This window comes from Solea solea, chromosome 15 (assembly GCF_958295425.1).
Source record: "Solea solea chromosome 15, fSolSol10.1, whole genome shotgun sequence".
NCBI classification, from domain to species: Eukaryota; Metazoa; Chordata; class Actinopteri; order Pleuronectiformes; family Soleidae; genus Solea; species Solea solea.
The window spans coordinates 1,073,349-1,097,726 of NC_081148.1; the positions used below are offsets into that span (position 1 = coordinate 1,073,349).

A 24,378-nucleotide genomic window follows, 5' to 3' on the forward strand; every position below is an offset into this window, starting at 1 on the left:
CTCGTCTCGGAATCGACTGCATTTTTACTCGGTCTCGTCTCAGTCTCGGACAAAGCGGACTCTGGATTTTATTTCAAGACCGGTCAAGACCACAACTGTGGGGATATCAATAAATTGCCTGTGCATTTTTGGATGAACTTGTTAATATCATTACTGTGATTTTGCGTAAATCGTATTGCTTCGGGTACAACCAATAACTTGACTCATTTATCATTTGAAATTGTTGTCACCGTTAACGGCTGTCACCCCTCCCGCCCCCTTTCACACCCCCCCCACAAAAGTGCATGTGAGTGACAGGAGAAGAGGCCGTGAGAAGATAGAATAAAATGTGGTTACCTGAACCACAAAGACTTTTTGTGCATAAATACCTCCAAAAGAAAACACAGCGCAACGTGTAAATTCTGCAAAGCGACGCTAACGGAGACGGCTGGGACCACGTTCCAACTTTTACTGCCTCGGTCTTGGTCTTGTCTTGGTCTCGATACACTGTGGGTTTGGTCTCGGTTTAGGTGGTCTTGACTACAACACTACTTGACTGGGCAACCCTCAGGACCAGCAGTAGAAATACACTGGGTGTGGCTGAGTCCACAGCAGAGGACAGGCGGTGGAATCGATGACACTTTGCCATTGGTTGAAAAAGTTTGTGTTTTTGTTGAAGTAGATTGTCCTGTGGGATTGTACATGGCCTAAAAGGAAAAAGGCTTTTGAATTTCTGTCTTTATTTAAGTATGGTGAGGGGACAACAGCAGTGCACTGCGCACAACCTCGCTTAATACTCTGAGGAACTTCTGCAGACACTTTCTGCACAACATCTTGGAAATATGGTACGCTCCATTTGTGGAGCAACCTCACCAACCCACGACTTGACATAGCTGCCTCCGTACAAACAGTAATATCACTTCTGTTGTATTTGTTTCACAGTAAATCAGTCGTACTCGCAGTGTCTGACTGCTGTTAGTGAACATGTCTCACTGGAACAGGGCAAACTCGGGGCTGTTCTGACTTCCAAATGTCCCCTTAGTGACAACTGATCACAAGTAAACTGGCTGGCTTATATTTTAACTGAAGTTAATAAAGTCAATAAAAGCAATAAAACTTGTGTCAATATGGGCGGAGCCTCTCAGGGGGGCAGAGATTGTGGATTAAAGTATACACACACACACACAGATGTCAGTGAATCATGGAGCTTCATGTCGGTCACTGTATAATCTTTCTAGAAGAAATTTAGAAATGAATCTTGGACAGAGAAAGCATCACAGTCTAAGGAGTCGTCAGTAAATCACTGTGACACAATGAAATAATGACCAGGCTGACAAACAAATGTCCATCAAGTTTTACACAAACAACAGTTTTGTTGACATAGTACACAATAAATAACCCCACATACCAGCACACTGCACACCAAACTCTGTCGCTCAGCACCCGCCTACTGTCTAAAAGTGCTTCATGACACATGTCCCTATTGAATAAGGCTGTTGGCTAAAAAATATCTCTCACACGATGCGCTTGCAAACACAGATGAAGAACAACTTTGGTTTGCTCCAGTACGACTGCTAAGAAGACACCGAACAGTAAAGACTGACCGCAGGACATTCACATGGAAATATCTTGGCTGTTGATTTTTTTCTGTTCCCTTTTTTTGTACAACAAAATAGATCCTCTGAAGGATGAAGCTCTTAATCGTCATACTCTGGCTCCATGGTTTCACCCTGAACGTGCGTTCCTTGTGTGGAGTAGGACATCGTCTTCAGTGAGCAGTTGCTGTCTGACAGAATGGCCTGAAAACACACATGTTGGAAAGTGTTGGTGGTGTTTTTCCCTGACAACAAGACCTTTAATGTAACGGAGTAAACCACTCTTTTGTTTTGTTTTTAATTGAAGGTAATCTTGCAGATTAGATGAGGTTATATATTTGTGGGGAGACACTCAGTTAAGAACCAACATAAGACTGGCAGAGAAAACAGCTGGTGCTGGGGACACGAGGAAAACCAGATTTTAGCAAACATTCTAAAGGTTTATCTAATAAACTGTGTACACTGTTATAACAACATGTTTGTCATTTTACCATTTCATAAACTGCCTCCTTTGGGTTAGGGTTAGGGTTAGGCTACTGACTGATGGACTCAGTAACAACTCCTGTGTGCCATGATGAAAATGTTCCATTTTCTCTCTGGACTTTGGTGTGCAGAGTGAGCAGAAGTGAAAACCAGCCACAGAAAGGCTGTCAAACATAGTGTTGATTTCTCGAAGAGACTAAGCTCAGCAAGACAAATATGTTCTGTGTTCTATTTACATTTCAATACTAAACTTTAGAACGTGATTTGAACGTGATTAGAACGTGAGTAGAACGTGACTAGAACGTGATTAGAACGTGAGTAGAACGTGACTAGAACGTGATTAGAATGTGACTAGAATGTGACTAAAACGTGAGTAGAACGTGATTAGAAGGTAACTAGAACGTGAGTAGAACGTGATTAGAACGTGACTAGAACGTGAGTAGAACGTGACTAGAGCGTGATTAGAGCATGATTAGAACGTGAGTAGAACATGATTAGAATGTGACTAGAGCGTGATTAGAACGTGATTAGAGCGTGATTAGAATGTGACTAGAACGTGATTAGAACGTGACTAGAATGTGATTAGAACGTGATAAGAACGTGGTTAAAACGTGATTAGAACGTGGTTAAAACGTGACTAGAACATGATTACAACGTGACGAGCGTGATTACAACGTGACTAGAACTTGATTAGAACATGATTATAACGTGATTAGAACATGATTACAACGTGATTAGAACGTGAGTAGAACATGATTACAACGTGATTAGAACGTGAGTAGAACGTGATTAGAACGTGATTAAAACATGATTACAACGTGACTAGAGCGTGAGAAGAACGTGACTAGAACGTGATTAGAACATGATTACAATGTGACTAGAGCGTGAGAAGAACGTGATTACAATGTGACTAGAACGTGATTAGAACAGGATTACAACGTGACTAGAGCGCGAGTAGAACGTGATTAGAACATGATTACAACGTGACTAGAGCGTGAGAAGAACGTGATTACAACGTGACTAGAACGTGATTAGAACATGATTACAACGTGACTAGAGCGTGAGTAGAACGTGACTAGAACGTGATTAGAACATGATTACAACGTGACTAGAACGTGAGTAGAACATGATTACAACGTGACTAGAGCGTGAGTAGAACGTGACTAGAAGGTGATTAGAACACGATTACAACGTGACTAGAACGTGAGTAGAACGTGATTAGAACATGATTACAACGTGACTAGAGCGTGAGAAGAACGTGATTACAACGTGACTAGAACGTGATTAGAACATGATTACAACGTGACTAGAGCGTGAGTAGAACGTGACTAGAACGTGATTAGAACATGATTACAACGTGACTAGAACGTGAGTATGACGTGATTACAACGTGACTAGAGCGTGAGTAGAACGTGACTAGAAGGTGATTAGAACATGATTACAATGTGACTAGAGCGTGATTAGAGCATGATTAGAACGTGAGTAGAACATGATTAGAATGTGACTAGAGCGTGATTAGAACGTGATTAGAGCGTGATTAGAATGTGACTAGAACGTGATTAGAACGTGACTAGAATGTGATTAGAACGTGGTTAAAACGTGATTAGAACGTGGTTAAAACGTGACTAGAACATGATTACAACGTGACGAGCGTGATTACAACGTGACTAGAACTTGATTAGAACATGATTATAACGTGATTAGAACATGATTACAACGTGATTAGAACGTGAGTAGAACATGATTACAACGTGATTAGAACGTGAGTAGAACGTGATTAGAACGTGATTAAAACATGATTACAACGTGACTAGAGCGTGAGAAGAACGTGACTAGAACGTGATTAGAACATGATTACAATGTGACTAGAGCGTGAGAAGAACGTGATTACAATGTGACTAGAACGTGATTAGAACAGGATTACAACGTGACTAGAGCGCGAGTAGAACGTGATTAGAACATGATTACAACGTGACTAGAGCGTGAGAAGAACGTGATTACAACGTGACTAGAACGTGATTAGAACATGATTACAACGTGACTAGAGCGTGAGTAGAACGTGACTAGAACGTGATTAGAACATGATTACAACGTGACTAGAACGTGAGTAGAACATGATTACAACGTGACTAGAGCGTGAGTAGAACGTGACTAGAAGGTGATTAGAACACGATTACAACGTGACTAGAACGTGAGTAGAACGTGATTAGAACATGATTACAACGTGACTAGAGCGTGAGAAGAACGTGATTACAACGTGACTAGAACGTGATTAGAACATGATTACAACGTGACTAGAGCATGAGTAGAACGTGACTAGAACGTGATTAGAACATGATTACAACGTGACTAGAACGTGAGTAGAACGTGATTACAACGTGACTAGAGCGTGAGTAGAACGTGACTAGAAGGTGATTAGAACATGATTACAACGTGACTAGAGCGTGAGTAGAATGTGACTAGAACGTGATTAGAACATGACTACAACGTGACTAGAACGTGAGTAGAATGTGACTAGAACTTGATTAGAACATGATTACAACGTGACTAGAACGTGAGTAGAACGTGATTAGAACATGACTACAACGTGACTAGAGCGTGAGTAGAACGTGACTAGAAGGTGATTAGAACATGATTAGAATGTGTCACTGGTTTGTTCACAATCAGCTGTTTATCACAGATGATCGTCTTACGTGATTTTCGTATTCTCGTAGCAGCCTCCACATTAAAACCACTTGAAGCTCAGCTTCAACTGTTCTCTATGTGACGACACAGAATCGGTTCTTTTCACTGCACTGAGCTCGATGCTGATTGGACAAATGCAGTACAAATGTCCACAGAAGCTCAGCTTCTTTGGGAGTCAATGTGGGCGGGAGCGGACGCTGGGCTTCTGCATGGTGATTGGAGGAAGTGTCTGAGTTTTTGATTGACAGCCTTTTCTGCCTCAGTCTTTTGTGTTTCTGCTCGTTGTGCGTTATTTACCAGTTTCATTTGTACATAAAAACACCAATATTACAACATTTCAGTCACGTCTCCTTGTTCTAGTCGTTTGTTTGCAGAATTTATGTATAAATAACTAGACCTGTTTTGGTTGCTGATCTTAAGATACTGTCGATTTTATTAAGTTTTTCCTTGTGTTTTCACTGGCAGCCAAGGGTTCTAGGAGGACGTCAGCACTGACTATACCAGTTTTCCCACATATGTTTACTAAATGGTAAATGGTCCCAACCTTTAAGTTAAGATTTATGTATGTTATTTAAAACATACATGACAAACATGAAGTTTGATTTGATTTACCAAACACATGGCTGCAAAGCTTCTATAGAAGAATTCATTTCTATAAAGTCTAATGCTCTGTGTATTTTGAGGGTCTAAAGTACAGCACAATGATGGCATAGATGTTTTCAGTCACAGTGCACTGTCATAGATGACTGTGTCCTGTGAAGGGGAAATGAAATGATCTGTCAAAAACATACTAAATGTGTGCTTACAGTACGTAGACGCTGCTAAACCTGATGAATGCATCTGTGTGTTTTGAGTCTTACGATCTTTTCTTCTTGTCCTGGTGGACTCCTGAGAAAGAAGCAAAGTGGAGCAAAGAAAATATCCACAACTCCAATAATGGTCATCAGCCAGGGGAAGCCGATGTTCTCAGCTATGGATCCTCCAATAGATGGACCTACATTAGAATTAGAAGACAGGTCTCAACATAGTAACCTAGTTTATTCATCATTAATACAGCAATACTTTTCATATTTCTTTCACAAGACACAAGACTGTTGCAAAATCAAAACATTGCAAAAATAAATTGTCATTGCAAGTTAGTCAGTGTGTGCGATTGTTTGCTGTTAATAATTTAGTAAATAAAATGACTAAGTACAAATGTTAGTAATAATGTTAGTCGGCTTTTATAATGAATACTTACAGAGACAGTTCAGGTTTTTGTGAAGTCCTGTTAAGACTCACCTCATAAAATGATGCTCACTTATATCTGGAAACTTTGTAAACTTCTCACCTCCCAGACCAAAGTGCAGAGACAAAATCACTGATTTGAAAACATGGTTCTTTCCTACATGGTAGGAGTTGCTGATCCACTGCTGCCTCCATCACTCAGTTCAAATGTCTTATTTTGTCACTTCAGTGTTTGAAATCCAACGTTCAGATTGACCTCAGTGACACAAAGTGACCACACGAGGCAGCAGAGGACCTGTCAGCTAAAATCACTGATTTTCTCTATGAGTGGTTTCCAGCCTGAAAACGCATCTTACACCGAGATAAAACCCCAAAACATATTCATAAGAAGCAGGTTCAGATTTTATTTGAGGAGTCTTTTGTTTTGTGACCTCATACAACCAAACTTGAAAAGACCTGAGCTACATGTCTCTCCCGACTCAGTGTCCTGTAAGCCTGACTGTATGTCTCTCTCTGTAGAACATGAATCACTGTAATCCTGTTACCTGACATTATGTTGGTGTTGTAACTATACACTGAGAGACACACTTCACCCTCACTGTGCAGTAACTGTGACCACCATCATTTCATTTTTGTTCAAACAAGATGCGCTTAGAACTCATTAATATCACATCAGTGTCTCTTGTTGTTGTGACAGTAAGGAGTTTTGTGTTGAGTGCAGGTCATCGGTGTGTGTGCAGTAGTTCCTACTTACCCAAAGCAAATCCCATGCAGAAAGCCACATCAGCGATGGCGTACACACTTCCATAAACAGACACGTGCCGCAGGTCCACCAGGTAACCCATAATAGGCATCATGGAGGAGTCCACCATTCCTGGAACACACCACAAACAAACACAGGTCTTACAGATGTTGTGGGAAACCAAGTGTACTACACAATGTATCCTGCAGACGTACCAATAGCAAAGCCAACGCCAAAGTTTGGAAGAATCAGACCGTAGATGTCACGAGCTAATGGAACCTAGAACAGACACAGCTGTAAGAACTCAGCAGTGACTCAACACTAAAATCTGCACGTGTGCGACGACTTCCTGTCACGGCTAATGTATGATGACACTTATAGAATTAAAACATTTACTACTTACATGACTAATACTAACTACTTTAACTAAATGGTAAATACAAATGTGTATTTTATGTTCTAAAAAATAACTTAATAAAACAACATGTAGAATTCTAAAAAATACTGAGAAGGTAATATTTGGACAGGAAGTAATGACACTTTGCACATGTGCAGAACAAATGACAGTCCCTCATACTCACACATATAACACTGATTCCAACCATCATCATTCCGATCAGAGCACAAAGCCACCTGTGAGGGAGGGAAAGAAGACGTCATCAGGCTTTTCTAATCATATCAATCCATATATGAGTTTAACATGTATATAAAATATAATCAAACAATATTTAAAATGGTTTCACATAATGTTAAGACGTCCTAAATTTATAATCACTTTATTCATATAGATTCAATTGTAAGAGTTTTCTTTCCCAGTTTAGTTTTTTTGCCAGTAAAGCTGGAGAAGGCAAATATTGTTGGCTTTCTTGATCACTAAATCCAGGATAACAGAGAGAACTAGAATGTTGCACCTCCTCTAAACCCAGGATTGGACCAATCACAGTGCAAATTACATAAAGGCTGCTCTTATTGGCCCTACAAGTTATCGTTGATGCTTCTCCAGCATTAGCAACAGCTGCATATGCTGCAAAAAACCGGGAAAGAGTTGAACAATTCATGCAATAAAACTTGTATCAGCATCAGAAGAGAGTTTCAGATATGGAGAGATAACATCATGTCATTGGTCATGAACAAAACAAAATGGCTGTCCGATCCAGTGATTCTGACCACTATCAGACCCACTCCAATATTCAGTATGACATCGGCTCTTCCCTAGTTTGAGTGCTAAATGAAGGAAAAGATGGAAATGAAGTTTTGCTTTTGGTTCAGATTGCAAACCAAATACCAAATAAATAAATAATCACCAACATAAATAAGTTACCACAGAGAAATTCTGGATTCTCCGTATAATCAAGGCTTCAATAAAGGGAGCCTCACAAATCCTGAAAACTCATTTAGAGGAACGGAAACAGATGTCATGTCCAGAGAGACAGAGACAGAGACAGACAGAGAGAGTAGATAAGGATAATTTCCCTCCCTACCTTCCCATCTTGTGCGCCAATGTGCCGAAGATGTAGGTTCCAATAAGATAGGAGATGGACGCAGGTAAGAAAGCAATGCCTGGGACACACACACACACACACACACACAAGGAAGGAGAGAGAGAGAGAGAGATGAGAGTGAAGGTGTGGGAAGGTTTTCAAGATAAGCAGATCTCTATCAGTGCCTCATTGCTGTGCTGCTGTACATCTGCCATTGTCTGTAATGAAGACTTGTGCTCCCCACCTGCCAGTATATGACACGCTAATATCCTGTTCCCCACTCACCCTTTACTATCTGACCAAGACTTCATATACAGCGGAGCAGAGGAGCAAACTAATAACAGCAGAGGCTGGAGGGAAGGAATATCACAAACAGAGTGACACTCCACGGCTGAGTAAGAAAGTGTGGCTGAGTGTGAATGAGAGAGGAGGAAATGTGGAGCGATGACTGATGATGCTCATGTGTCAATTTAATGAATTTGTGTCGTAATCTGTCTTTACACATGTTTACAATCGTAGTTGGGAGCCCATGGAAAAGTGGAAAGAGAATTTGGCTTGGAACTGGAAGGTTGCTGGTTCTAATTCGAACATGTTAAAGGCTCAAATCAATTATTTTATTCTGAAAATAACGTTTTTAATGTTGCATGTGCAGTCCTGTCACGCTCATCATCTGGCAAACAGTGTTGAAAACTTCGAGACGGTCGCTATGTTTTTATCAAGTATTCAGACCCCTGCAGTGACTCTTCGTCTGGTGTTATTAGAGACTTTTGTAGACTCTGACGTGAAAGCCCGTATCATCACTCTCTCTCTGTGTCCTCATCTTGCAGGTTGCAGGATCCAGATCCAGTTTCAAGGCTATTATTATTATTATCATACATATCATCACCATTATTATTATGCTATAATCTATCTATGAATTTGAGGAATGTCGGTCTGTCTGTCTGTGTGTGTGTGTGTGTGCGCGTGTGTGCGCGTGTGTGCGGGTATTACTAATGTTGTGGGGACCTAAAACTGTTTACACAGTCACATTATGGGGACTTGTCTTCCTTGTGTGACAAATATCAAGTCCCCACAACGTAAATAACTACATTTTAAGGTGAAGATATGTTTTAAGGTTAGTTTGAGGTTAGGGTAAGGTTAGGATTAGGCCAGTAGTAATTGTGGTTAAGGTTAGAGTAAGTCTCCAGGAAATGAATGTAAGTCAATGCAATGTCCCCTCAAGTCATGAATGTCCAACATGTGTGTGTGTCTGATTAAGTCCAGTGCCAAGTTTTGTTGTTTGGATCAGTAATGCAGAAGATATCGTTAAATATATCGGTAAAAGAAGCACACATTGGCTTTCACCGCTCTGTAGCCACTCCCCCTCTCACTCACACAGCACTGTGGGCTACCTAAGACGATAAGCATCCACGGAGTGCAAGATGTGTGGGTGATTATTATGTCTGACCTCAACAATGAAGACTCCCTGAATGTGGTGTGCCTGCATTAAAATGCACAGAGACAAACTATTCAAAACTATGTGAAACATGATGTGCAATAAACCTACTTTGGACGGTCTTTAGACTTTGAATAAACAAACGACAATTCCAACTGCAAGGTCTCAGATTTAAACGAGCAGTTGTCCAGCTCTGTTCTGAGGCCAACATGGATGTGAGAATATACTGAATATCCACTAGGGGGCAACTACATTGGACCAAGCTTGAATGTAAGTCTATTGGAAACTAAGCTTTTTCTTCTAACTTGATTTAACATTATTCATTATTCATATTAAACATTTTCCTCAGGAGTTAGTGGTCTGGATTCCTGTGAATTATGTTCCCCTGAAGAGGAATATAAACTATACAGCACGTATGATTTATGAACTTCTGATTGTCAACATGGTGCCGTACAAATGTGACCAGTCACGAGAAAACCAGCAACAAGTCGAGTAAACAAAGACATTTTTTTTTTTAATCAAAAATCCGAGATGTTTTTTTTTACAGAATATACCAGTTGAAGTAGTAGAAGCCACAGTATTGTGGGTCTTAAAACCATAAACTATGTATTTGAATTGATCGAGGGTGTGGTGATACCACATTCCAGTGCTTTTGAGTTTTTCATGAGTTTCTTGAGTGCTCAGTGGAAGGTTGTGGGTTGAGTTGTGTCCTGGTTGTGTTAGACTACATGTTGGCTGTGCTTGCAGTGTGCTGCACAAAGATTATGCCGTATGAAGATGAGTGTGAATGTGTGAATGGCAAACTGTAGTGTCAAGCAGCTTTGAGTGGTCAATACTATATAGATACAAGGCATTATATTTAGAAGATGCAGGATTCAGAATTCTTCTTCATTTGGACTGAAGGCTGGATTGCACACTGAAGTCATCTAATTAAAAATCCACATCGTTGAGGAGAGATCCTACCTAGCTGCCATTTCCTGGCACACATGGTCTCCATCATCCAGAGTGGCAGTGTTGGCTCCATCATGGCTATGGCCATGTTTCCAAAACATATGGCACCTGGGGATGAAGAGTAACAAGTTGATGGAGCTTCACCACATTGAACACACAGACACGTATGCCTGGCTCACACTTCACTGTCTACCGCTTTATCCTCCACATGAGGGTCACAGTGGGCTGGAGCCAATCCCAGCTGACATTGGGATAAAGGCGGGGTCGCACCCTGGACAGGTCGCCAGGCAACATACAGAGACAAACAACCGTTCACTCTCACGACTTGGCTGTGGAAGATGCCGGACTAAAATATGCACTGGAACTCATCATATGTTCCACTCCAGGAGTTCACCTGCATTTGTGTATACCTGTGTTATTTGAGTGATTGATTGTTTCCATGGTTACAGTCTCTTTTACCTAAAAGTAGAATGCAACTACACTTGGTCTGGAAAGTGGATGACAACATTTACATCACACAAACCATAGTGGACCTCTGCAGACACACAAGCTATAAGAAAGTATATATCTACACATATATATCTATAGATATATATCTATATATCTATAGATATATAGATATATATATACGTATATAATTTCCCTGCGACACAAATTCGACCACATTCAGTCTTCCTAAAAAAAGTTGCTTTTTTAAAAAGTCCAAATGCCAAAGACTCGATAAAGACTTTATCACCACACTTCATCTGCACAGTCTGTCATATTTATGTAATATAACATGTAATATATAAATCACTACTTTTCATTTGTTTCTTACCAGCTGCGATTATAATGTATGGATCCTTCATCAGTGTCAACAGTGGAGTTCCCTTCTGACTCTGTGAAGCAAAAAGCCACAATCACAGTCGACCTTTTGATCTCATCACTTATCTAGGCACGTGTGTTTTTGAACCCTTTAGTTCATTCAAAATGCTGCAGCACAAAGAAAAACCATATCACTCCAGAAAAAAAACTTTCTGATCACATTGTCACTTTAGATGACATCACCATGGCTTCCAGTTCCACTGTGAGGAACCTTGGAGTTACTTTTGACCAGGAAATGTCATTTGATTCACACATAAAACTCATTTCCAGAACAGCCTTCTTCCACCTGCGGAACATTATGAAAATTAGAAACATTCTGTCTTTACAGGACGCTGAAAAACTAGTTCATGCTTTTGTTACATCTAGATTAGATTACTGTAACTCCTTATTATCAGGATGTTCCAACAAGTCTGTTAGAACTCTTCAGTTAATTCAAAATGCTGCAGCACGAGTTCTGACAGGAACTAGAAAGAGAGACCATATAACTCCAGTGTTAGCTTCTCTACACTGGCTCCACCCACAGTTTAGAATTCAATCAGGCTCCTCCTCTCCTGTGGAACCAGCTCTCTCTGTGTTTAAAGTTAGACTTAAAACCTTTTGATAAAGCTTATAGTGAGAGCTGGTTCAGGGAAACCTGGACCAGCTCTTAGTTATGCTGCTATAGACCTAGACTGCTGGACACTTCCTGCCATCAATAGTGGGCTGACAGCTGAGTGAGGGAGAGGAGGAAGGGAGAGTGGGGAGCAGTGCAGGGGGTGTGGTCTAGTAGTGAAATCTTAAACTACATGGTGGAGATGAACAAGCAGACAAAGCAGAGATAAAAACGGGAGGAGTCTGGGACAATGAGCCTTGCTCTGGTTAGACGATAGGGTGATGAAAGAAATATAACAGTGAATCAAGAGTGGACCAAAAAAGCCAATGGCAACATTTGAATGCAGTAGCTGGTGTTTGACCAGAGAGGCAGTAGATACACAAACTGTGAATAACATGAACTAGATACACATACACACTGGTTTACATGTGAAAAATGTGGTTTAGGGCTTTAGTTACATGAAGGAAACACACACACTCACCTCTGGTTCAACCTTGGTGGGCTGAAGAACAAAGAGCTGCAGAGCTGAGGAGACACATTTACATGAGTGGGTATTATTCCTTGATAAAGTCATGTGGAACAATGTGTCCTATTACACACACACTTACAATCATTCTACAAAGACTTGTCTTAAGGCCTTTGCACACCAGACTCAGCCGTCCATCCTGAAGCAGTGAAACAGTGACTGAACCAGAGGAGAGTCACCTCTCCAGAGTTGGATATAATTAACAAAGTAAATAAGTGTTCTTTTATTCAGTTAAATGACTGAACACCAGATGCTGACTTGTATTTCTCTGGTTTGCAAAGGCCTTTAGTTATGTTATGGTGTACGAGCCACTGTGACTGTACCTCCATCAAACACAGCCAGGAACGCCAGAATCAGGAAAGGAGCCGTCTTCCCAACAAAATCGTACATCACGCTGCCGAACGGAGGCCCAACTGTGGAGATGTCAACATGATGTAATTATGTAACAAATGTAAAAATCAATGATTTTCTACAACAAAGCATTACATGTTGATCCATGTTGATCCTAGGATGACTCTGGTGTGTACTCAGTGTTTACAGTTGCTGTGAGTTCACAGTCTTGAGTTCTATTCTATGGAATAATTAATTTCTTATAAAAAAGTTGAGTCAAACTCAAATCGGGGCACCACTCCTCTCAAACAGAGGAGAACAATCGGTTCTGAACGAACCATTAATTCATAACCTCCAAAAACAGTCTCATAAATTAAGCCGACTACCAATTTGGATTATGATTAATAATTAACTTAATAATTGATAAATCACAATACTACATCAATAGTTAGGTGAATTGAAGGATTAGAGTTCTACAGGGAAGAGGTTGGCAATATACACACTTGTGCAGTATTAATCAGACCAGACTGTATATTTTAGAAAACATTTATTAAAAAGACATCAAAGATTGTAACAACAATATCTATTAAATGTAACTATATACAGTGTGTGTGTGTGAAAAAGAGAGAGAGTCTGTGTGTGTACAGGTCAAATGGTCAAGTCAGATAGAGGTAGACTACAAATCAAGATGGCGGTTGACAAATAAACTACAACAAGATGGCGGAATCAAAGATGGCTTCTTGACCGCATGGCTGTTGTGTTTCTTTGTTAACTACTTTTGTAAAGTGAGATGTCAGGTTAGATGAGAGGTTAGAAGCATGCACATCTAGAGTTGAGAGCTAAGAAGCATGGACATCACTAACATCATATTAACCTAAATCTAGACATTACAACAACACTTTATGTGAGCAAGTAAACTCAGTACAACATTTCATCTATGCTAGACCCAGTTACGTTACCAAGTCCTTAAAAGATGCAAAAGTGTCCTTTTGAGGTGCTGTCTGTTGGTCCAGGAACGGTAGATGGTTGACTGTGTTTCTGGTGTCTGTTGCTTTACATTACATTACATGTCATTTAGCAGACGCTTTTATCAAAGCGACTTACAGTAGGTGCATTTAAACATTTGGGTACAAATAAGAGCTAGAAGTAAGTAAGAGCTTCAAGTAAACCAAACTATGAAGTGCTATTCATAAGTGCGATATATAAGCAAGTTTTTTTTTTGTTTGTTTTTTTGTCGTCGTTGTCTTAGTCGAGGTAGAGTCGGAAGAAATGTGTTTTTAGTCGGCGGGGGAAGATGTGGAGGCTTTCTGCTGTCCGGATGTTGATGGGGAGTTTGTTCCACCATTTGGGAGCTAGGACAGTGAACAGTCTTGAGTTCTGTGAATGCCTCTGTGATCCTCTCAGTGAGGTGGCAACAAGCCGGTTTGCCGATGCAGAGCGGAGTGGGCAGGCTGGGGTGTAGGTTTTGATCATGTCCTGGATGTAGGCTGGACCGGATCCGTTTGTAACATGGAATGCAAGCACTAGAGTCTTGAAGCGGATGCGAGCAGCTACAGGAAGCCAGTGAAGGCAGCGGAGGAGCGGTGTAGTGTGGGAGAATTTTGGTAAGTTGAAGACCAGTCGAGCTGCTGCATTCTAGATGAGTTGCAGAGGTCGTATGGCACACACAGGGAGACCAGCCAGGAGGGAGGTGCAGTAGTCCAAGCATGAGATGACAAGAGCCTGGACCAGAACCTGTGCCGCCTTCTGGGTTAGAAGAGGCCGTATCCTTCTGATGTTGTGCAACATGTATCTGCAAGATCGAGCTGTTGCAGCAATGTTGGCAGTGAGGGAGAGATGGTCATCAAGTGTCACACCCAGGTTCTTTGCGGTATGAGAAGGAGTTACCACAGAGTTGTCGAGGGTGATGGTCAGATCTGTGGTGGGAGAGCCATTTCCTGGGAGAAAAAGAAACTCAGTCTTGTCGAGATTGAGTTTCAAGTGATGGTCAGACATCCACTGAGAGATGTCGGTCAGACAAGCGGAGATCCGTTCTGCTACATGTGTTTCGGAGCTGGGAAAAGAGAGAATAAGTTGGGTGTCATCGGCGTAGCTGTGATAGGAAAAACCATGAGAGAGAATAACAGAACCAAGAGAGTTGGTGTATAGAGAGAAGAGGAGAGGGCCCAAGACAGGACCCTGAGGGACCCCAGTAGTTAGAGGACAGGGTTCCGACACAGATCCTCTCCAGGTTACTCTGTATGTTCGGTTTTGAAGATAGGACGAGAGTAGGGTAAGTGCAGAGCCTGAGACACCTCGTTCTTGAAGGGAGGAAATAAGGATCTGGTGGTTAACTGTGTCAAACACTGCAGAAAGGTCCAAGAGGATGAGCACAGAGGAGAGAGAGGCAGCCCTGGCAGTGTGGAGTTGCTCAGTGACAGCAAGAAGTGAAGTTTTGGTCGAGTGACCTGCTTTAAAACCAGACTGAAGAGGATCAAGAAGGTTGTTCCGGTGAAGGTAGGAGGAGAGTTGATTAAAGATAGCACGCTCCAGAGTTTTGGAGAGAAAAGGAAGAAGAGAGACAGGTCTGTAGTTATTTATTTCAGACGGGTCGAGGGTGGGTTTTTTAAGGAGGGGGGTCACTCTGGCCTCTTTAAGAGAGTCTGGAAAGCAACCAGATGATAGAGATGTGTTAATGAGGTGGGCGAGGAAAGGAAGAAGATCAGAAGCAATTGACTGAAGAAAGTGAGAAGGGATAGGGTCAAGGGGGCAGGAGGTGGGGCGGGCAGAGGTTATTAGGGAAAGAACTTGATCATGAGATAGAGGTGAAAAAGGATAGAGAAGGAGATTAATTTGTGGTTGGTAGAGTGGTGAGATCAGGAGGTGGGGTTGAGAAAGAAGAGCGAATGTCATCTACTTTTTTTGTGAAGTAGTTGCCAAAGTGAATTGGTAGAAGGGAGGAGGGAAGAGGGAGGAGGGGAAGTGGGGGGGTCAAGGAGGTTAGAGAAGATCGAAAAAAGAAGGGTTTTTTGGGGTTAGAGAAAGAGGATTGAATTTTAGTCTGATAGAAAGATTGTTTGGCTGCAGAGATAGAGGCAGTGAGGGTCGAGAGAAGAGAATTATAGGAAAGCAGGTCATCAGGGTGTTTTGATTTCCTCCATTTCCTTTCTGCTGCCCGTATCGTGGCTCTCTCAGCACTGAGTCAGACAACCACGGGGCTGGGGAGGACTTACGAACCCGCCATGAAGTAAGAGGACAGAGAGAGTCAAGAGAGGGTTAGTTATAGTTACTGCATGAAATTCAAACGACTGTGAAGAGAAGTGTTGCAGTGGGTAAAGAGTGAAAGTCCAGTTGGGGTTGATGAGCAGACCTGTCCCGCCACCTCTTCCAGTGGATCTGGGTGTGTGGGAGAAGGAGTGGGCGGAGGAGAGAGCCGCAGGGGTGGCTGTGTTGGAGGGTGTTATCCAAGTCTCAGTGAGAGCAAGGAAGTCCAGGCATTGCTCAGTAGCAAAGCCAGAGATGAACTCATTCTTGCGGGTAGCTGACTGGCAGTTCCACAGGCCCCCTGCAACAAGGTGTTGGATGTGTTTGGAGCAGGTGGGATAGATAAGTGAGGACAGATTACGGTGATGCTGTGAGTGAATGTGAGGTTTGTAATATCTATCTATGTCCAGTAGAAACCCCTAAAGTGTGTACTTCCAAGATGAGCTATTGCAGGAGAAGTGCTGCGTGAAGAGCTGGAATTAAAAGGACTGCAACCCTCTGACACGTCTGTTAATGGAATGGACAATATGGAGCTTGGAGTTCTGATCGGAGGAGATCATTATTGGAAAATGGTCACCGGCAATTGAAGCGCTTGGAATTGAACCTGTGACAGCTCACACCAGCCCATTTCCTGACAGGAGAACGATTAACTGTGTTACCAACCAGGAAAAAAAAAGATGCTGACTTTATTGGAGTAAATGCCAAAAAAGATGAACCCGTGTTTATCTTTTTTGGCAGTATCAAGACAGACTTCTTAACCAGCTGTGGAAGAGTTGGAGAGAGTATTGTTTTAAGATCTGCTTATGCTTCAAATTCAACCACCTTGACTAACCCTTTCAAGATTGATGACGTGGTATTCATTTACGATCATCTACTACCTCTGCAATGCTGGAAAATAGGACGAGTTAAGGAAATATTTTCTGGATTAGACAGGAGAGTCCGCTCATGCGCTATTCAGCTGCCAAACCATTCTTTGGCAAGAAGACCCATACAGTTTACTTTATATATCAATACAATTATATAACCTTGAACTGAATTCAATTATTCTGCTGAAGAACATTTCCATGTTCATCGGGCCGGACTCTTTGTTGCAACTCATACTGCTAAAAGGCCCGTTTTGAGGATTCAGCACCATGGATAGCACTACAGCACATCCGTATGGCGTTAACGCACATGTCACTATTGTACTAAAGCCAACGCTTCAGACGCCTTAAAGTGTGCATGTGTGACTGAAATAGCCTAAACTGTCACATCGCTCTCTCTTGGTAACACATGGACTGCTTGAATTGTGAAGCGAAGCAGCTGTTTAACTCAAAATTCATCATCATAAAGTAAATCATTATTTGTACATTAAGACGAGCGTGCGCACAGGCGTCCGCTGCGTTCGCACGTGGCACGGTGCGAATGACCCCTTGCTGTTTGATTTCCACAAACACTACACAGTGTGTGTCTATATGCTCGTTAACAGTCACGCATGGTCTTCATGTCACGTATTTGAGGTGTTGTTCACCCGTAACCCGTTAAATTAAATGTATTATTCTTACACTTACACACACACATAGCCAGGTAGCAGCTATTAGGTAAGCCCTTAGACCAGGTTGTAACATATTTGGCAGCTCGTCCGGTTCTAGGAAACCTGACACAACATTTATATTCCATTGTGTGTGTTTTCTTTCATTTACATACAGTACAACATACAAGTTTCATCCATAGTTACTACTTACTTTTACAATGCAATAACTCAGTTAATTTTTCAACACTGGGTTGATGATGACACACCGAGAGAGAGAGACAGAGAGAGAGAGAGAGAGCGAGCAACGCTGTGTATGTGTGTGTGAAGAGAGAGAAGCCAGTGTATGATCAGTGAGAAATAAAGATCACCTGAGTGTCTGTCTGTCTGTCTGTCTGTCTGTCTGTCTGTCCAGAGCAGCAGAGTTCACACTACACTGAAGTTACATAGTCATTCCTCATGTGTATCAGCTCCACTGTAGTTTGAAGAATGCGACATGGATGTGTAGTAAAATCATCATGTTCTCATCATGTGTGAAATACTAGAATGTTTACTTCCAGATTCCTGTGACTACATGTTTTATACCTTTGTAGATCCACTGTGATCATTATCTATATCCACACATTAGATAACTTTATTCATAAAAGAAAGAGGTTTTGTACTAATGGTGGAAAACAGATGGAAACACTTTGAATTTAAATGTAAGACAACAAAGAATTTTGAGAATAGCTCAATATTTCAATGAGAGATGTTAACTCATGAGAAACAGTTCAACAAGTGTGTGAGTGTGTGAGTGTGTGTGAGTGTGTGTGTGTGTGAGTGTGTGTGTGCGTGTGTGAGAGTGTGTGTGTGTGTGTGCGTGTGAGTGAGTGTGTGTGTGTGTGTGTGAGTGAGTGTGTGTGAGTGTGTGTGTGTGTGTGTGTGTGTGTGTGTGTGCGAGTGTGTGTGTGTGAGTGTGAGTGTGAGTGTGTGTGAGTGTGTGCGTGCGTGCGTGTGTGAGAGTGTGTGTGTGTGTGTGCGTGTGAGTGAGTGTGTGTGTGTGTGTGAGTGAGTGTGTGTGAGTGTGTGTGTGTGTGTGAGTGTGAGTGTGAGTGTGTGTGAGTGTGTGCGTGCGTGCGTGCGTGCGTGTGTGTGTGCGTGCGCGCGCGTGTGTGTGTGTGTGTGTGTGAGTGTGAGTGTGTGCGTGCGTGCGTGTGTGTGAGTGTGTGTGTGTGTGTGTGTGTGCGTGCGCGTGTATATGTGTGTGTGTGTGTGTGTGTATACACACCCAACACTCCCAGTGCCAGGCCTCCCAGAGCGATCCCAATGGCGTGACCTCGCTCCTCATCGTTTGTGTACACACTAGCAAGCATTCCCATTCCTGAAGTCACACAGATGTACACACCACTTACACTTACACACTTACAGCACAACAACATTAGCATTGATTCTAAGGATGGGCCACACAGTGGTGTAGTGGTTAGTGGTTGGAAGGGTCTTTCTGCATGGAGGTCACATGTTTTCTCTGGCTTCCTCCCACAGACCACAAACATACAAAATGGGGATGAGGTGAATTGGTGACTCTAAATTGACATGGGTGTGAATGTGAGAGTGAATGGTTGTTGGTCTCTATATGTGATGGACTGGTGAACCCCGCCTGAGAGGGAACTCTCACTCACATCCTAGATCTGTCAGTGATCCAGAAACACTGATGACCTGATGTCAAACTCACCCTCTCCTTAAGCTTCCTCAGAGAATCTATTAAGAAAATAAACCCTGACAACTTTCCTTCTACTGTAACTCATTATCATCAGGATGCTCTAAGTGCTGAGCTCTTTGTAAAGTGTAGAATAGCATTTTAAATCCTCCTCCTCACTCAGTGATCAGTTTCCTTCCTCCACTCTGAAGATGGAGTCTCTAAGAACAGAATGGGCTAACAAGCTCCTCTCCTCCAGGAGGCAGACACTAGTAAGTATGAACTTACTAGTGTACTACTTACTAGTGAGGCAGACACATGTAAGTAGACACGAGGTCTACTTACATATATTAACTTGTTTTCATGGTCACGTATATGTTAGTTATGGAGGTCTACTTACATATATTAACTCGTTTTCATGGTCACGTATATGTTAGTTATGGAGGTCTACTTACATATATTAACTCGTTTTCATGGTCACATATATGTTAGTTATGGAGGTCTACTTACATATATTAACTCGTTTTCATGGTCACATATATATGTTAGTTATGGAGGTCTACTTACATATATTAACTCGTCTTCATGGTCACGTATATGTTAGTTATGGAGGTCTACTTACATATATTAACTCGTCTTCATGGTCACGTATATGTTAGTTATGGAGGTCTACTTACATATATTAACTCGTCTTCATGGTCACGTATATGTTAGTTATGGAGGTCTACTTACATATATTAACTCGTCTTCATGGTCACGTATATGTTAGTTATGGAGGTCTACTTACATATATTAACTCGTCTTCATGGTCACATATATGTTAGTTATGGAGGTCTACTTACATATATTAACTCGTTTTCATGGTCACATATATGTTAGTTATGGAGGTCTACTTACATATATTAACTCGTTTTCATGGTCACATATATGTTAGTTATGGAGGTCTACTTACATATACTAACTTGTTTTCATGGTCACATATATGTTAGCTATGGAGGTCTACTTACATATATTAACTTGTTTTCATGGTCACGTATATGTTAGCTATGGAGGTCTACTTACATATATTAACTTGTTTTCATGGTCACGTATATGTTAGTTATGGAGGTGTACTTACATATATTAACTTGTTTTCATGGTCACGTATATGTTAGTTATGGAGGTCTACTTACATATATTAACTTGTTTTCATGGTCACATATATGTTAGTTATGGAGGTCTACTTACATATATTACCATACATGGTCACATATATGTTAGTTATGGAGGTCTACTTACATATATTAACTTGTTTTCATGGTCACATATATGTTAGTTATGGAGGTCTACTTACATATATTAACTTGTTTTCATGGTCACATATATGTTAGTTATGGAGGTCTACTTACATATATTAACTCGTTTTCATGGTCACATATATGTTAGTTATGGAGGTCTACTTACATATATTAACTCGTTTTCATGGTCACATATATGTTAGCTATGGAGGTCTACTTACATATATTAACTTGTTTTCATGGTCACGTATATGTTAGCTATGGAGGTCTACTTACATATATTAACTTGTTTTCATGGTCACGTATATGTTAGTTATGGAGGTGTACTTACATATATTAACTTGTTTTCATGGTCACGTATATGTTAGTTATGGAGGTCTACTTACATATATTAACTTGTTTTCATGGTCACGTATATGTTAGTTATGGAGGTCTACTTACATATATTAACTTGTTTTCATGGTCACATATATGTTAGTTATGGAGGTCTACTTACATATATTAACTTGTCTTCATGGTCACGTATATGTTAGTTATGGAGGTCTACTTACATATATTAACTTGTTTTCATGGTCACGTATATGTTAGTTATGGAGGTCTACTTACATATATTAACTTGTTTTCATGGTCACGTATATGTTAGTTATGGAGGTCTACTTACATATATTAACTTGTTTTCATGGTCACGTATATGTTAGTTATGGAGGTCTACTTACATATATTAACTTGTTTTCATGGTCACGTATATGTTAGTTATGGAGGTCTACTTACATATATTAACTTGTTTTCATGGTCACGTATATGTTAGTTATGGAGGTCTACTTACATATATTAACTTGTTTTCATGGTCACGTATATGTTAGTTATGGAGGTCTACTTACATATATTAGCTTGTTTTCATGGTCACGTATATGTTAGTTATGGAGGTCTACTTACATATATTAACTTGTTTTCATGGTCACATATATGTTAGTTATGGAGGTCTACTTACATATATTAACTTGTTTTCATGGTCACATATATGTTAGTTATGGAGGTCTACTTACATATATTAACTTGTTTTCATGGTCACATATATGTTAGTTATGGAGGTCTACTTACATATATTAACTTGTTTTCATGGTCACATATATGTTAGTTATGGAGGTCTACTTACATATATTAACTTGTTTTCATGGTCACATATATGTTAGTTATGGAGGTCTACTTACATATATTAACTCGTTTTCATGGTCACATATATATGTTAGTTATGGAGGTCTACTTACATATATTAACTCGTCTTCATGGTCACGTATATGTTAGTTATGGAGGTCTACTTACATATATTAACTCGTCTTCATGGTCACGTATATGTTAGTTATGGAGGTCTACTTACATATATTAACTCGTCTTCATGGTCACGTATATGTTAGTTATGGAGGTCTACTTACATATATTAACTCGTCTTCATGGTCACGTATATGTTAGTTATGGAGGTCTACTTACATATATTAACTCGTCTTCATGGTCACGTATATGTTAGTTATGGAGGTCTACTTACATATATTAACTCGTTTTCATGGTCACGTATATGTTAGTTATGGAGGTCTACTTACATATATTAACTCGTTTTCATGGTCACGTATATGTTAGTTATGGAGGTCTACTTACATATATTAACTCGTTTTCATGGTCACATATATGTTAGTTATGGAGGTCTACTTACATATATTAACTCGTTTTCATGGTCACACATATATGTTAGTTATGGAGGTCTACTTACATATATTAACTCGTCTTCATGGTCACGTATATGTTAGTTATGGAGGTCTACTTACATATATTAACTCGTCTTCATGGTCACGTATATGTTAGTTATGGAGGTCTACTTACATATATTAACTCGTCTTCATGGTCACGTATATGTTAGTTATGGAGGTCTACTTACATATATTAACTCGTTTTCATGGTCACATATATGTTAGTTATGGAGGTCTACTTACATATATTAACTCGTTTTCATGGTCACATATATGTTAGTTATGGAGGTCTACTTACATATATTAACTCGTTTTCATGGTCACATATATGTTAGTTATGGAGGTCTACTTACATATATTAACTTGTTTTCATGGTCACATATATGTTAGCTATGGAGGTCTACTTACATATATTAACTTGTTTTCATGGTCACATATATGTTAGTTATGGAGGTCTACTTACATATATTAACTTGTTTTCATGGTCACGTATATGTTAGTTATGGAGGTGTACTTACATATATTAACTTGTTTTCATGGTCACGTATATGTTAGTTATGGAGGTGTACTTACATATATTAACTTGTTTTCATGGTCACGTATATGTTAGTTATGGAGGTCTACTTACATATATTAACTTGTTTTCATGGTCACATATATGTTAGTTATGGAGGTCTACTTACATATATTAACTTGTTTTCATGGTCACATATATGTTAGTTATGGAGGTCTACTTACATATATTAACTTGTTTTCATGGTCACATATATGTTAGTTATGGAGGTCTACTTACATATATTAACTTGTTTTCATGGTCACATATATGTTAGTTATGGAGGTCTACTTACATATATTAACTTGTTTTCATGGTCACATATATGTTAGTTATGGAGGTCTACTTACATATATTAACTTGTTTTCATGGTCACATATATGTTAGTTATGGAGGTCTACTTACATATATTAACTTGTTTTCATGGTCACATATATGTTAGTTATGGAGGTCTACTTACATATATTAACTTGTTTTCATGGTCACATATATGTTAGTTATGGAGGTCTACTTACATATATTAACTTGTTTTCATGGTCACATATATGTTAGTTATGGAGGTCTACTTACATATATTAACTTGTTTTCATGGTCACATATATGTTAGTTATGGAGGTCTACTTACATATATTAACTTGTTTTCACGGTCACGTATATGTTAGTTATGGAGGTCTACTTACATATATTAACTTGTTTTCATGGTCACACATATATGTTAGTTATGGAGGTCTACTTACATATATTAACTTGTTTTCATGGTCACATATATGTTAGTTATGGAGGTCTACTTACATATATTAACTTGTTTTCATGGTCACGTATATGTTAGTTATGGAGGTCTACTTACATATATTAACTTGTTTTCATGGTCACGTATATGTTAGTTATGGAGGTCTACTTACATATATTAACTTGTTTTCATGGTCACGTATATGTTAGTTATGGAGGTCTACTTACATATATTAACTTGTTTTCATGGTCACGTATATGTTAGTTATGGAGGTCTACTTACATATATTAGCTTGTTTTCATGGTCACGTATATGTTAGTTATGGAGGTCTACTTACATATATTAACTTGTTTTCATGGTCACGTATATGTTAGTTATGGAGGTCTACTTACATATATTAACTTGTTTTCATGGTCACGTATATGTTAGTTATGGAGGTCTACTTACATATATTAACTTGTTTTCATGGTCACATATATGTTAGTTATGGAGGTCTACTTACATATATTAACTTGTTTTCACGGTCACATATATGTTAGTTATGGAGGTCTACTTACATATATTAACTTGTTTTCACGGTCACATATATGTTAGTTATGGAGGTCTACTTACATATATTAACTTGTTTTCACGGTCACATATATGTTAGTTATGGAGGTCTACTTACATATATTAACTTGTTTTCATGGTCACATATATGTTAGTTATGGAGGTCTACTTACATATATTAACTTGTTTTCACGGTCACGTATATGTTA

At 39.9% G+C, this 24,378-nt stretch overlaps 1 protein-coding gene across 2 annotated transcripts in view; it reads right to left on the bottom strand.

Moving 5' to 3' along the window:
* Window positions 1-1,321: 1,321 nt before the first annotated feature.
* Window positions 1,322-24,378, bottom strand: part of slc18a2 (solute carrier family 18 member 2) — a 34,531-nt gene continuing 11,474 nt past the window's right edge. For both annotated transcript variants that reach the window (XM_058650900.1, XM_058650901.1), the window contains exons 5-15: window positions 18,911-19,003; window positions 12,884-12,973; window positions 12,516-12,559; window positions 11,396-11,456; window positions 10,591-10,686; window positions 8,193-8,271; window positions 7,293-7,344; window positions 6,927-6,990; window positions 6,724-6,843; window positions 5,603-5,736; window positions 1,322-1,778 (exon numbers count right to left, since the gene is read on the bottom strand). In XM_058650900.1, the coding sequence (XP_058506883.1) occupies window positions 1,677-1,778; window positions 5,603-5,736; window positions 6,724-6,843; window positions 6,927-6,990; window positions 7,293-7,344; window positions 8,193-8,271; window positions 10,591-10,686; window positions 11,396-11,456; window positions 12,516-12,559; window positions 12,884-12,973; window positions 18,911-19,003 (935 nt within the window). In that variant the 3' untranslated portion in view covers window positions 1,322-1,676. The remainder of the gene's footprint in view (window positions 1,779-5,602; window positions 5,737-6,723; window positions 6,844-6,926; window positions 6,991-7,292; window positions 7,345-8,192; window positions 8,272-10,590; window positions 10,687-11,395; window positions 11,457-12,515; window positions 12,560-12,883; window positions 12,974-18,910; window positions 19,004-24,378) is intronic.